Genomic DNA, 15,166 nt, shown 5'->3' with positions numbered 1-15,166 from the left:
TTCAGAACATTATGCGAAATCCCTTGGAATTTTGCAGATGCTCACGCAATGATTACTTGCGAATGAAGTAGCTGTATAGATTAGAGGGTGGAGAATTTCTAGGTACTTGGTAAATGATACGTAGCTAGTGAAGCGAGATCGTGGTAGTACATCCTCTCTATATATAATTTTCCACCATCCTACAGAATATAACAACTAATAAGTAGAATATACTCATCAAGAGTTCCTCAAGTACACTCTAAAGAGCCACACTAAGTGTAAACTACACGCCTCCTGAAACTGAGCATCTTACGTTCCAACTTGTTTGTAAGTACAAAGTAGATAGGATGCCGATCTTGAATCATAGTTGACTACTGTTATTATCATCTCCATTGAGTGTCGCTTGGCCCCCAAAAGCCCTGGTCCGGCCGAAGGTGCTTAGAGTCAACTATCCCTCTCGAGATGCTCTCACATGGCTACGCGTATACAACCACTGACAAGGAAGTACTGCTCACTTCCTTCTCAGGGCAAAGATAATGTTTACGAAATTGAGAGGACAAAACGCGAATGTCCGACGCTCTAACCAGGTTGGAGAATACGGAGGATCCACCTAGGGGAGTTGAAAAACCAATGGTGCACATGGGCTCTAGGATCCTGAGCAAACAAATGGCGTATGAACCTATTGTTGGTCACCGGCTACCATGGGACTGCATCTCCCAACGTTGCTCCCCTGTCTTGTGGGTTAGACCTGTAGGTCAGAGGTTCAAGGAGTGAACCCCTAAGAAAACCCCCTATTTCGATTTGGGTGTCCGGGCAGTATCCCAGTCCTCACACAAATCAAATGATTTGTATGGCGCATATATATATGGTGATGACTTGAACCAATGTTTGTGTTTATGTAATAAATAAACAAATCATCAAAACGTTGTAGTGGTTACGTGTGGCAACATAGAACGCTTTCTACTACCACTTATTTTAATAGCCGTGATGATAAACTACACATGTTTACTCTGATAGAAAAGTAAATGTGAGCACCAACTAGCAGTTATAAATTTATGCTGGTCATTGAAGAGTTGGTCCTATCACCACAAACACCATAAACTGTTTAAGTAGAAACAACCTACATGTCTCGATTATGAAGTTCCTTCTAAAAACCTTCAATCTTATAATCTCTAATGCCTCAGAATATAACGTATAACAAAACTCGTCTGGTCTAGTAAATTCCATCAGCATAAAAAGGACAACGATTTGTTGAAGGTTTTAATTCCAACAAGTATAGAAATAATACCGGGAAATGCTATGATTATCTTGAGTCTTTGTATTTCAAAAGTAGGAAAATATTCACAGGATAAATTTAATAGACTTCGGTTAAAAATATCAGTTTTTCAAACCAAGTTTTCGTTTTTCTTTCTCCTTTTTTCTATGGACTTCCAGTTGACGATTACGCCACTCGCTTTTTTTCAGTTTGATCGGACGATTACCAACATATTTACCTAAAACAGGTTTCAGAAACCATAATGTTATAAGATATTGACAGCATGTCTTTATCAGAAAAATAAGATGTTGCTTCAAACTTTTATATGGTTGCAAGTTTCTCACAACTCATATTGCGATTTTGCCTACAGGCGTACTTCAAGAACTTTGCTGTCTTAGTGACATAAATATCCCAAACAATCAGTCGAAAAGATTTTTGTAACAAAGGGTTCCATCCTATCTCATGAGCAAAGCAAGAATTAGAGCTAAAACGAAGCCTACATATGCGTTTTGTTCAGAAGTGTACCTCACAATCATCAAAAGTAGTATTAAATAACATAGAAACTGTAAAACACATTGACTCATAGTTTCCGCTCAAATAAAATGGATATTTAAAAGAAACTGTACATAACTAAAGAACGATGTGTGGAACCTGGGTATTTTCATCCCACTCACCACTAGAAAAAAAGGTATATTGACAACCCGGTTGCTACGAAGTGGTGTGGGAAATATATTTACTTGGTTAAAGTCCCGTTTCATTGCAAGTTTTGCAAATGTGATAACATATCTGCCTCTATAAATTAATCATCCAACTGTAAGGTGTTTATGTTGGCGTAGCGTATCGGAGTATCTTTCGAGAGTATCGTACAGACAAACAGTATATACCGTCTCCGCTCGTGAGAACGTATTTGATACTTTATAAACTCTACATGTGTCGACAATCGTTGCTTCATTCATTCGGTGAAGTTAGGCAAACTTGCTCAATCTCGTCATCCCCTTCAACTTTTCTGTCGATAACGTTCTGGAAACATCTCTGATGAATGTAGGTAGTGGCGGCGTGGATCTATTGTTTGAAGAAAATCTCGACCTTAAGTATGCGGATGATATTGTCTTACTGTGCGATAATGCCCAAGTCATGCAATCTGCAATTAGTGTTCATGGGTACGGTATATGCTTTGCACCTTTGAAGTGCAAAGTACTTCTACAAGACTGGCAGGATTCTAATCCTGTACTCACCCTGGATGGTGAGCAGATAGAAGTAGTCGAGAAGTTCGTATATCTAGGTAGCTGCATAAGTGCTGGTGGTGGCGTGAGTGATGAGATCAATGCACGTATAGTGAAAGCCAGAGCGGCTTATGCCAATCTGGACCATCTTTGATGCCTTCGTGATGTTAGTCTGGCTGTAAAAGGTCGGACCTACAACGCGTCGGTGAGAGCAGTTTTGCTCTATGCTTGTGAAACCTGGTCTCTCCGAGTTGAGAATTTTAGAAGACTCGGTGTTTGATCATCGTTGTCTCTGAAGGATTGGTCACGTCTAGTGGCAAAATCGTGCGTTCGGGCAGTGACGATAGTTCGATTAGTGTCACTATCTTGAAACATCGAATTCGGTGGCTTGGACATGTTTTACGAATGTCGTCTCGGAGGATTTCATGTCTTGCATTATTTGCCGACGCTGGGACTGGTTGGAAGAAGCGGATAGGTGATCAATGTATGACATACTGTCGTGGTATGAAGAAAAGCTGTACATGACTGGCTTCTCTTGGTCCTTCGCGACTCCCTGGTTGGGGTTCTAGAGATGGTGCAACACAGTGGCTTGAGACGTCATCAGACATGATTCAGAATAGAAGCCAGTGGAGATTTTGTTGCAACCTTCTTTTACTTTCTTCCTATGAAAAAGGACGTAATTACCTTGTGTGGAAGAATTCGCTGTGGCTGAACTTCCTCTCCCTTTATTTCTATTTCACTATCATACACTAATTTCCGTTCATTGTCTTACTACTTTTACGCACCTCCCATTCTTTATCTCTTCACATTTTCACTATAATTGTGCGGCGCATATTATCTGGTACTTCTTTGTACCAATATTTATGTGTCCAAATAAAATAAATGCTGATTCTCTAGATGGAGTAATTTGTATGGTTTTGTACTAATGTCGTGTAGTAATTTGGGGTGGTGAGCATGCGCCACAGTTCTTACGTTATTTATGACTGACTGAATTCGTGTAGTGACAAATAATGTGAATTCCTTCAGTTACTGTCGTATAGCTTATATTCCACAAACGCAGCCAATATCTTTTTATCCAGTCTTTTCTACAATCATCACATTCTGTAATTCCTATCGAAAATTGGTTTTGATGAGAGAGTATTAAATGTCTGGTTACTCTAATTGAAATTTCATAAGTAATGTTTTGGGATAAAAGTCCGATTTGCTTTATATCACTATTGGCGCTAGGAGACTGGCTGAAATAGATCACAAGGACCCAGGTGTATTCTTTTGTCTAAATATCAGGAATCTTTAATCTGTAGTGGTCTTTAAGACACTCATTCTGCTTCTGTGAAGTGCAGTTATACGAATCGGCATTTGTGTGACGTGTCATCTTCCCAAGTCATGTTCGTCCTGAGTAACATCCAAATGAGCTGAATTTACTGAGTCCATAAGACAAAAAACATCGTCGGTGAGATAACGGTAATAGCTGTAGAAAGCACCTCTCTGTTATTAAATAAACAAACCACAAGTTTATACTACACATGTTCAAAATCATATGCAGTTTTTTACTTGTACAGAGTTCGACAATGGATTCCAATAATAAAGAGGTTTTTCTAGATTTTATCATCCTATATCTACTAAAGAAAACAAGCAAATTATGTTTCACCTTCGAAGTTATTTGTGATTTAGTATCTATTAATTGGTACGGAACTACAAGCAAAATCTCGTTTTATTCGATTGATCAAGATAAGTAGTCGGACAGAGCAGACAATTTTGTACATAGCCTAGTAAAAGTAGATTATAACTTACCATTCATTTCTCGCATGGCACGTGTGAAATCTCCAGGATCAGAAAAGCTAACGAAACCATAACCACGAGATTTACTGGTACGTTTGTCTCGAACAACTTTTGCTTTTTGAAAAGAAGGGTAGCGGTTAAATGCTCGTGCTAGAGTGTCATCTGTCACTTCATTTCCCAAATCCCCACAAAATAATCGGAAGTCATCTGGAAGCCAAATGAAGAACAAATTTATTCGCTAGAGGACAAGTCGTCCTACAAATTGCTAGTGTTCTTTATCTTCTCAGCTAGGTAGTGGGTTTTAAACTCATTCGCTTATCTTTTCAGTCTCTAGAGCGTATATCTGTTTGCTATATCAGGACAAGAAAGCTAGTCTGATTGTTTTAACTTCACAACTTTGTATTTAACGTTCCTCAATTTATATACAATTCGACGTTCTAAAATATTTCAATTTGTATTATTATCCCTACTTTTAATAAAAAAATTATCGTTAGTAGTAGACAGGCTGGATTTTTTTAAACCAAACCTCAACTAATAACAAGGTGCATGTACACACTCATTCTTTTTCACCTTGTGAACTTGTGGTGTTTACTAAATGATGATTCCTTTGTACTTGACTGCGCGCTAATTACGAATCCCAAATATAATACGTTCATTTGTGCTCACCTAAATCTACATGCCTTAAATTACACTATTTCGGAAATTCTTAGCACAATAATTCGAATACTTCTAATCACCATAAAACTGTTCACACTACTCACATTCTATTGACTCATTTTTTCTATTCACTAAAATCAACATCTGAACATTATTCGATAAAATATTACTGTAGATTTAGTTGCAGGATGCCATAGATTCTTTCAATCGCTGAGATTATTACCAACATGATTTTTACGAACAACGTCTACCATAACTCCGCCTGCAGCTCTTCTAGAGTTACTGCCGGTCCCAAGCCCGGGTAATGAAGAAGGTATGGACATGGGGTTAGCGACCCCATCCCGTAGAAAACTAACTCGCTAAAAAACGCTAACCAGAATAAATAATTCAAACCATTTAAACTCTGCCCTGGGAGTTAGGTCTTCATTTAGAAGAACTATGACGCCTCATGGTGAAAGCCGAGTTCCTTCGGGAGCCACGAGGCCGATATCTTTTCTAACAACCGGAGCAACAATTTTTATAGGTACATGGAACGTCCGAACAATGTGGGAGACCGGGAAGACCAGTCGAATAGCAACGGAAATGAGGAGATACAACTTGGCAGTACTGGGAATCAGCGAAACCCATTGGACCCAAGCTGGACAGAAAAGGCTAAATACGGGAGAGATGCTGCTATACTCCGGCCACGAAGAGGAAAATGCTCCACACACAGGGAGTTGTTCTAATGCTGTCCAAAGTAGCACAAAATGCACTTGTAGGATGGGAATCTCACGGATCCAGAATCATCAAAGCATCATTCAAAATAAAGGAGGAGTGGATCACAATGAATATTATCCAATGTTATGCACCCACCAATGATAGTAACGACGACATTAAAGATCAATTCTATGAGCGGCTGCAATCAATCATAGAGAAGTGCCCAAGAAAGGACCTCACCATTCTGATGGGAGATCTAAACGCCAAAGTCGGAATAGACAACACCGGATATAAAGATATCATGGGACGACATGGACTGGGAGAGAGAAACGAAAATGGGGAAAGATTTGCAATAAATTGGTCATAGGCGGAACAATATTTCCACACAAACGTATACATAAAGCTACATGAATCTTACCGGACCACACCACAGAGATCCAGATAGATCATATTTGCATCAATAAAAAGTTCCGAAGGACAATGGAAGATGTGAGGACCGAGAGAGGAGCTGACATAGCTTCAGATCACCACCTAGTTGTGGTCAATTTAAGACTGAAGCTAAAGAAGAACTGGACAATCAGCACTACAAAGGTTCAATACAGCCTTCCTTCGAGATACTGACAAACTCAATGAATTCAAGATAGCTCTCAACAACAGGTTCCAAGCCTTACAGGATCTACTGAAAGAAGAAGAATCTACTATGGAGGACAACTCGGAAAGTATCAAAGAAGCATTAATTTCAACGTGTCAGGAGGTTCTGGCCCTCAAGAAGCATCATCATAAGGAATCGATCTCTATAGAAACACTGGACAGGATCAAAGAAAGGAAGAACAAGAAGACAGCAATTAACAACAGCCGAACACGAGCAGAGAAAGTCCAAACACAAGCTGAGTACATAGAAGCAAACAAGCAAGTGAAGAAGAGCACTAGAGCCGACAAGCAGAAATACATCGATGGCGGAAAAAGCTGCAAGAGTAGGAAATATGAAACAGCTTTACGATACAACGAAGAGACTAGCAGGGAAATATAGTAAACCAGAGAGACCGGTCAAAGACAAAGAAGGCAGGCCAATCACTGAAATTCAACAACAGAAGAACAGATGGGTGAAGTACTTCGAGGAATTCCTGAATAGGCCGACTCCAATGAATCCACCAGACATCGAAGCAGCACACACAGATCTTCCTATAGGTGTCAATCCACCAACGACGGAAGAAATCAGAATGGCCATCAGACAAATCAAGGACGGGAAAGCAGCAGAACCCGACAACATATCAGCTGAAGTCAGACATCGAAGTAACTACAAACATGCCTTACCTTCTATTCAAAAAGATTTGGGATGAGGAACAAGTGCCGATGGACTGGAAAGAAGGACACCTCACCAAGATTCCAAAGAAAGGAGATCTAAGCAAATGTGAAAACTACAGAGGCATTACACTACTGTCAGTACCAGGGAAAGTCTCTAACAGAATGTTGCTAAACCGGATGAGACGCAGTAGACGTCCAACTTTGAGACCAACAAGCCGGATTCCGGAGGGATCGGTTGTGCACAGACCAAATGGCGACACTACGGATCATCGTCGAACAATCAATTGAGTGGAACTCGTCACTGTACATCAACTTTATTGGTTATGAAAAAGCATTTGACAGTGTAGATAGGGGAACCTTATGGAAACTTCTTCAACACGGAGTTCCTGAGATTGTCAACGACGGGCTATAGTGCAAAGTAGTGCATGGAGGACAGCTGACAGACGCATTCCAAGTAAGGACCGGAGCCAGACAAGGCTGTCTACTCTCTCCCTTCCTCTTTCTTCTGGTGGTCGACTGGATTATGAAGACCTCGACATCTGAGGGAAAACACGGAATACAATGGACAGCTCAGAACCAATTAGACGGTTTGGACTTCGCAGATGACCTAGCACTCCTATCGCATACACATGAACAAATGCAGATAAAGACAGTCAATGTAGCAGCAGTCTCTGCATCAGTAGGCCTCAACACACACAAGGGGAAAACCAAGGTCTTCAGATTCGAAACGAAGAACAGCAATCCAATCACTCTTGATGGCGAAACTCTGGAAGATATAGAATCCTTCACATACCTGGGAAGCATCATCGATTAACAATGAGGTTCAGATGCAGACGTGAAGGCGAGGATTGGCAAAGCAAGGGCCGCATTCCTACAATTGAAAAACATATGGAACTCAAAACAACTTTCAACCAATATCAAGGTGAGGATCTTCAATATCAACGTCAAGGCAGTTCTACTGTACAGAGCTGAAACTTGGAGAAATACAATAACCACCATCAAGAAGGTACAAGTATTTATAAATAGCTGTCTACGCAGGATACTCAACATCCATTGGCCGGATACCATCAACAACAGCCTTCTGTGGAGGAGAACACACCAGCTTCCAACTGAAAAGGAAATTAGGAAAAGACGATGGAGATGGATAGGACATACATTACGCAAATCACCGAACTGCATCACGAGGCAAGCCCCAACTTGTAATCCTGAAGGGAAGCGTAAAAGAGGAAGGCCAAAGAACACATTACGTCGGGAAATCGAGGCAGATATGAAAAGGATGAATAACAACTGGGAAGAGCTGGAAAGGATTGTCCAGGACAGGGTTGGATGGAGAGTGCTGGTGAGCGGCCTATGCTCCTTCACGAGGAGTAATAGGCGTAAGTAAGTAAGTAATGTCTTCCATAAGCTCGGTACTCAATTTCTGATCAAATCTAGTCACACAACCAACAAATAAAACTTCCTTAGATAGTTTTTTGGTAGACTTATACGTTCTAGTGTGAGATTATGTGAAATATTCGTAGCTTGCGTGGATGACTTCAACAAAAACATTCTATGGGTTTTACATAATTCGAAGAATACATTATCACTAAAGATTTACACGGTTACCGTCCCATGAACATCCCAATAGGAAAAGTTGTTCACGCCATCACACTGAATGTAATCACTGCTAGTCAAATCTACCTACAATTCTACATTTTGTTGACTGTTTGCTCTAAAATACTTGACTTTCAACTTGTTACTTTACATTAGTTGCCTACAGTACATGCATTATGTTTGACTTATATCAATCCAATTCTATCTTGAGTAAATAAGCCATTCTGATAAATAAGACTAGTTTTTATCTACATACTTTGTGGAGATGAAACTACTTAATAAACATGTAGCTACAAACACTCCTGTTTGCATAAATTAAGCTGACGAGTACAAAAAAACAATAAAATGCATATACTACAAGTTAGGTAAATAAAATAAGCACCTTACTTGGATCCCATTCAACCAAAGTCGGATCTTCCCAAGTGGCTCCAGCAGCTGTGCGAATGTACTTTTTCTTTTTATAGACTTGATCATTTGTAGTTGTACTAGCAGAACGATAAATTGTGGGTGGTACCGGTGGTAATATTGTTGTTTGTGTTACTTTGTTCACTTCCGTATCTGTATTGAGATCGGTTAGCTTTGATTTTTTACTTGATTGTGTAACGACTGGTGTTAGCGGAGGTTTAGTGATACTTGCTAAAACCTTTTCTGGAAAATGTTAAATTTGAGATACAAACATATACCAATGAACAACAGTAGAATGTAGCTCTGAAAACGTCAATGGACTAAGGTACATTATTTGTCTACAGCATAATTATTCTACTTGTCCCATGGAAGGATATGTTAGATTTTAGTCGTTTGCGGAAAGTTTACAATTAATATTGCTGCAGGTTTTAGGAAGTAATAGTATGAAATTAGGATGCTGTTCTTGAAACCGAAAATCGGCATTTTCGTCGTGCAGCATTTCGCGAAAATTCACAAAATTCCACTGATAAAATGAGCAAAGTAGTTTACAGCAATGACCGTTTTAAGAATTTGGTCGTGATATATGAGGACAACACAAAACGTTAGTGACCTTAGCCTGTTCAACCATCGTCGATACTTGACAGACCCGCTTGTTAACTTTAAGACAGATAGTCTACAAATGCACGTATACATTAGAGTCGAGCATGAATATGATTTAATAAATTACAAGACTAAAAATGATCAGATAAGTGTGACGTATGACAGTAGGAAATTTTCTGCATGGTGAGTTGGGTCTGGATCTGGTCTTTATTCATGTTAAAGATAAGGCATTACACTGAGTGAACAAAAGGTGGGCACCTCTCTTATATGAAATTCGATTTAAAATATTTTGAACGAGATTAAATCAGATCAAAAACAGCTATACGATTGGATAAAGAATGTTTGCTTGAAGTACCTTATTTTCTACATAGCCATGACGACATCAGATGAAACTTCTATTATTAGTTGATCAAAACTATTCAAGTAACTATGTAGGAAGAAACCCCATGATACATACTGAATTTAATTCTATTAATAATATTGATATATCCGCTTTTTTTTCGGTCTAGTAATTAATTGTACAATAGTAAGTTTTAATCTGATAATAGATTTTCATTTCTGGAATGCCAAGAAACAGTATTAAATGAGAGTTTATTTAAAGATTAGAAAAAAGATCTTATTGTGAGAGCCAAACATAAAATTACGAGTTATGATATTTCAGACAACGCTCATGATTAACACTAACTTGATCTCATAAAACTGTATAGAGGGTGGAAAAGTATAACATCATTGTATGTTGTAAGCACCAGTTCCAAAAAAATTACAAGTCTAATGGCCACTATAATTTAGTAACAATTAAATAAAATGTCTACGTAGCATATGTAATGAACTTGCCTTTTCCATCTGGCCCCTGAACTCGAGTATAAGTAACTCCCGCTGCCGCAGCTAGCAATGCTCGAGTAACATCATCGTCTTCGTCTTCAGCTTTAGACTTGGCAGCTGCAACCGCCGCAGCGGCTTGCTTGGCTCGTGCCGCTAACTCGTTTGGTCCAGCCATTTGTGGTGGGGCAGATATAACTTTTTGAGTTGGGTTATGTTCACTAACAGTCTCTTTGTTAACTGATGAAACGGGAGACATTTCCACTTTTGGTGTTGGGATCGACATATTAGATGCCTTTGAAGGCATGAAAACAGGATTTGATGGCGGCAACTGCGTGTGAGGGACATTCATATGGTAACAAGACACAGGAGGTTGAGAAAGGGGAACAAACATGGGAACCCCGGGAGGCAGTGGTAAGACTGTAAGAGAGAAGTTAGGCAGCTGCTGAGAGGACATATATTAAATGATAGTAGGACATTTCATATATATGTATTGCTTCATACAGTTCAAATTCAAGGAAAATAAAATATATCCTTCAGCTGATAAAGTTTTTACTACTAGTACACCTAGCAGAAACTATGAATTGTAGGAGTTAGTTCACTTATACAATCGTAACCACGCTAAATACAACTCGGTGAGGTATAATTTCCAAAGGTACGATTGATAACGTCCATTGTAAATATTCTCTCGTAAAAGTGATGCCAACGATGCATGAAAGAAAGAAATCAGTCACTAGTTGGTAGTAAGGTTTCAAGCAGTTTGAGAAAACTTCGAAGACACTATCTCATGAAAGTAGGTAAAAAATGGCATAGATTAGCATAAGTCTAACGGAATTTCACTAGACAGGTTGGTTTTGTTTGTTGCACCGTCAGTATACGACCTTTTCCAATGATGCAAATGGCTTATAACTAAGATTAGATGCATGCGCAGGCTCTTTCTAATCTACCAGATTCAGATTTTATTTCAATGGTGTACAGCACGTCTCATAATTCTAGTTGCCCAACAACAGGTCAAGTGCGATTTGAGCAACGAGTACACCACCATGCCGTAAGAGAATTCTGTTAGCACACTCGAAGTAGAATTCACAAGTCCACATCACCGACTCGCACCCCACTTAAATCTCTTTGGGCGATTGGAAAGAATCATCACCTTAAAACAAGCAGATTATCCTTCAAAGCCAAGTACATAAACCTGCATCTGGTAAACAAATTACGTCACAAAATTGTAGATTGGGAAACTTTCAACACTTGGCTTTGAGCCACGCCTTCGTTGTGAGGGCTGTTGACACCAGCAGGTAATCCAAAATGAAGTACGACAGAGTTCCAACTTATAATTTAACAGTTGAAAGATAAGGTAGTAATGCATCTATTCCTCCAATAACCTCATGACTTATAAAGGTGCTTTAAAAGTTGCGTTTATGTGAAGATCGTGATTTCTTCAGTTACATTAATACATACCGACCGCTAACATTGATCGACAAGAGCGAACCAACCAATAACACCTAAGTTAAATGTGTATTATTCAAGACTTTTATTCTCAGACAGGTTATTATCTTTTAATTAACCACCAACTATGGAATCTCACCTTTTCTTTACGAAAATCACCAACACTCATTGGTTCATCTTGTTGAGTCCCTGTTAACGTTCAGCAGGCGGTTATTGTTCCCTTAGTAATTGAGCGTACTATTTTGGGTCTTTGTATTAATTTAGGTTTTAGAAACATTATATATATATATATATATATATAGCTTAACTAACATTCATTATAAGTACTTATTCAACAAATTCATCTACATTAAAATTAAATATTATACTACCAAGAGTACGGAGAATACAAGTCAAAGTTATTGGTTTGGCAAGCAATCTGAACTATTTTAGGTGGTTTGCTTAGTAAACGATAAAAAACCTGTTACTAAGCCCACAGATTACTCCAGACACGACTTCTCCCAAATGCCCTGGTACGACCGAGAGTGCTTGGAGTTAACTATCCCTCTCGAGATGCTCTCACATGGCCACGTGTATACAACCACTAACAAGGAAGTACTGCTCACTCCCTTCTCAAGGCAAAGATAATGTTTACGAAATTGAGAGGACAAAAAGCGAATGTTCGACGCTCTAACCAGGTTGGTAGATACGGAGAATCCACCTAGGGGAGTTAGAAAACCATGGTTCCAAATCGTTGGTGCACATGGGTTCTAGGATCCTGAGCGAACAAGTCGAGTGACTTGTGTGGTGCATATGTATTTGGTGCCTTCTTGTACCAACGTGTGTTTAAGTACATGAAATAAAACTTCTGCAAGTGTTGAAAAAAATTGGGTAACTTTTAGAAGTTTCCAGAGGAATCTTCTGCTTTCAACTTGGTAGCACATGTTTGCCATCATGTTTTTTACTTCCTGGTTTTTATGCACCAGGGATTTAAACGCGTTGATTTATTACGATAGATCACCAGGCGTCGAAATGTGTTGAAATAGTTCATTCAGACTTTTATCCTTGTTGCTGTGTAAAAAGACAATCAAATTTATTTCCGTTACCTACAATGATACAGGTATATAGCCACTTTTTTTTGTTAACTTTACCAATTAAGCAGTCCATAGTCAGTGAAATAATGCATTCATTAGGAATGAAGCGTTTTCAAGGACTTGCGCTTGTAAGCTGCTGGACGTTACAAATTCCCTTTCGTGTACAGCAAATTGCCACTATGAAAAATTACTCTCCTTTTGCTACTTATTTTATGGTTGGAATTTTGTCAAATAACACTTTATATTAAAAAATGTGATTACCCGAATAAACTGGCTGCATGACGTTGGTCGGGTTTTGATGAACACGTAACTGGGGTGGCATAAAGCTAGTAACAGGAGGGAATGTAAATCCGCCAGAGATTGGAATATTATTCGGTGTCTTGCCTGACGACTGATGAGCAATCTCAGCCTCGAATCTACATTCAAAAACAAATTAAGCTGTCTCACACTGGATACCTATCCATCTCCTCCTCCATTTGTTTAAGTTTCTCATTGCCATCAGTCATTTTCTTTAAAGAATCGTGTGATAAACAACTTAAACAGTTGGCTGGAATTGCTGTTGGAGTAAATCCCCCGATGAGATGCGCGTATTTTCCCAGCTCAATTAACTTCTAACTAACTGCCTAAACATTCAGCTTCACTGTCCCGCCATAACGATAGATTCATATATGTGCACAAATGACAGAGGGCGACTGCTTTTGGTAGTCCTTTTCTGTTCAACTTCACTGAGTAGCTAGAGATATCTTGAAAGAATCATTTGAAATTACGGACATCATTTCTTCCAGTAGTTGATTACTGAGTTGATTACTCTGTTGGCGAACCTGTATGACACCGGTACTTTGTGTGGTCTTGGTTTTTGGTCTTGTAGAGTCGAGTGCTAATACACACTTAAATGATTAATCATAGCTTTTGAAGAGACCTTGATAAATCGAACAGCATCTGACTTCGCGTCATTCTTACCATCACGATGACTATTGTTTTCATAGCACATCGTATCCATTACATACACACACCTTATTTTTACGACCTTGTGTATCTCCATCTATGTGCTTTGTGTATGTTTGTCTGTCACTTATTATTTCATATAGTGTGTCGCTTTGCTGCGCTACACACTATCTATTTTTAGCTGTACTGACGCTTGTAATGAGTACTGTAGCGATTTGGCTTGTTTACCTTCTCTGGTCTGCTTATATGCTTTGTTTATCTGAATGTGAATGCATCATGCTTCAGATTTCCAAAGTTCTGAAATACCTTCATGAAAACTTTATAATCCACAGGGACTTAAAAATCTCCAAACTCTTAATGAATGACAAGGGTCTTGTCAAAATAGCGAACTTTGAACTATCCCATGAATCCTTGCGTTGCTACATTATGGTGAGAAGGTTTACTTTAAATTTTTCGTCTATTTTTATCAATAAGAGTTATTTGTGTTCTCATACTAAGATCCAGCTATAGAACAGTTGATGTTTTCAATAAGTGTACGTCAATAGTGGCATTGGGCCCTAACTACACAAGATGAACACGATACAACTGGGAAAATGCATATTCAACATTTAAGGCTCGGTCTTTCAGACGTGGTCATTAATGAGTGTTAACATATACCTTTTATTCATATTAAATATATTGTTCCACCTCTAGCCTAAGTGTGTTCTTCACCATATACTGATGATTGGTGTAGATAATAATGTCAATTCCACGTGACATCTTATTGATTAGGCAGTTACAATATGACAAATCTACAAGTTTAGGATTAAGTCTATTATTAAAGCAGAACTGACACCATAAAAGACCATAATTCGACACGTCAATGGTTGTTACGGAAACGACTGAAAATCGCAAAGACAGATGACTGGGATAGCTTTATGTTATTAACAATCTGACTAAATCGGTTATAAGTAGACAGGAAACTCACTTGCTTTGAGAATTCTAAGACGATATCTGCGAAGTATTTCAGTCCAAGTTGCCACTTATTTCCTTACGTACTTATTCCTGTCACGCGTGAAGGAGCATAGGCCTCTCACCAGCACTCTCCATCCAACCCTGTCCTGGACAATCCTTTCCAGCTCTTCCCAGTTGTTATTCATCCTTTTCATATCTGCCTCGATTTCCCGACGTAATGTGTTCTTTGGCCTTCCTCTTTTACGCTTCCCTTCAGGATTACAAGTTGGGGCTTGCCTCGTGATGCAGTTCGGTGATTTGCGTAATGTATGTCCTATCCATCTCCATCGTCTTTTCCTAATTTCCTTTTCAGTTGGAAGCTGGTGTGTTCTCCTCCACAGAAGGCTGTTGTTGATGGTATCCGGCCAATGGATGTTGAGTATCCTGCGTAGACAGCT

The 15,166-nt window shown here is 39.1% G+C and overlaps 1 protein-coding gene across 2 annotated transcripts; it reads right to left on the bottom strand.

The window, feature by feature from the left end:
- Positions 1-1,274: 1,274 nt before the first annotated feature.
- Positions 1,275-13,504, bottom strand: RBM42 (RNA-binding protein 42). 2 transcript variants are annotated; one of them, XM_051218586.1, is made up of 6 exons: positions 13,287-13,504; positions 13,092-13,246; positions 10,327-10,731; positions 8,870-9,135; positions 4,249-4,443; positions 1,275-1,472 (listed from the first exon to the last, which is right to left on the bottom strand). In XM_051218586.1, exons 1-5 carry the CDS (start codon positions 13,334-13,336, stop codon positions 4,402-4,404), a joined length of 918 nt encoding a protein of 305 aa, XP_051075202.1. In that variant the 5' UTR covers positions 13,337-13,504; the 3' UTR covers positions 1,275-1,472; positions 4,249-4,401. The 2 variants fall into 2 exon arrangements, with proteins under 2 accessions (XP_051075202.1, XP_051075203.1); XM_051218587.1 differs by having other exon boundaries at positions 8,875-9,135; positions 13,287-13,494.
- Between the last annotated feature and the right edge of the window lie 1,662 nt (positions 13,505-15,166).

This window comes from Schistosoma haematobium, chromosome 1 (assembly GCF_000699445.3).
Source record: "Schistosoma haematobium chromosome 1, whole genome shotgun sequence".
Taxonomy (NCBI): domain Eukaryota; kingdom Metazoa; phylum Platyhelminthes; class Trematoda; order Strigeidida; family Schistosomatidae; genus Schistosoma; species Schistosoma haematobium.
The sequence above is the reverse complement of the archived record's forward strand: the minus strand, read 5'-3'. Positions and strand labels throughout refer to the sequence as shown.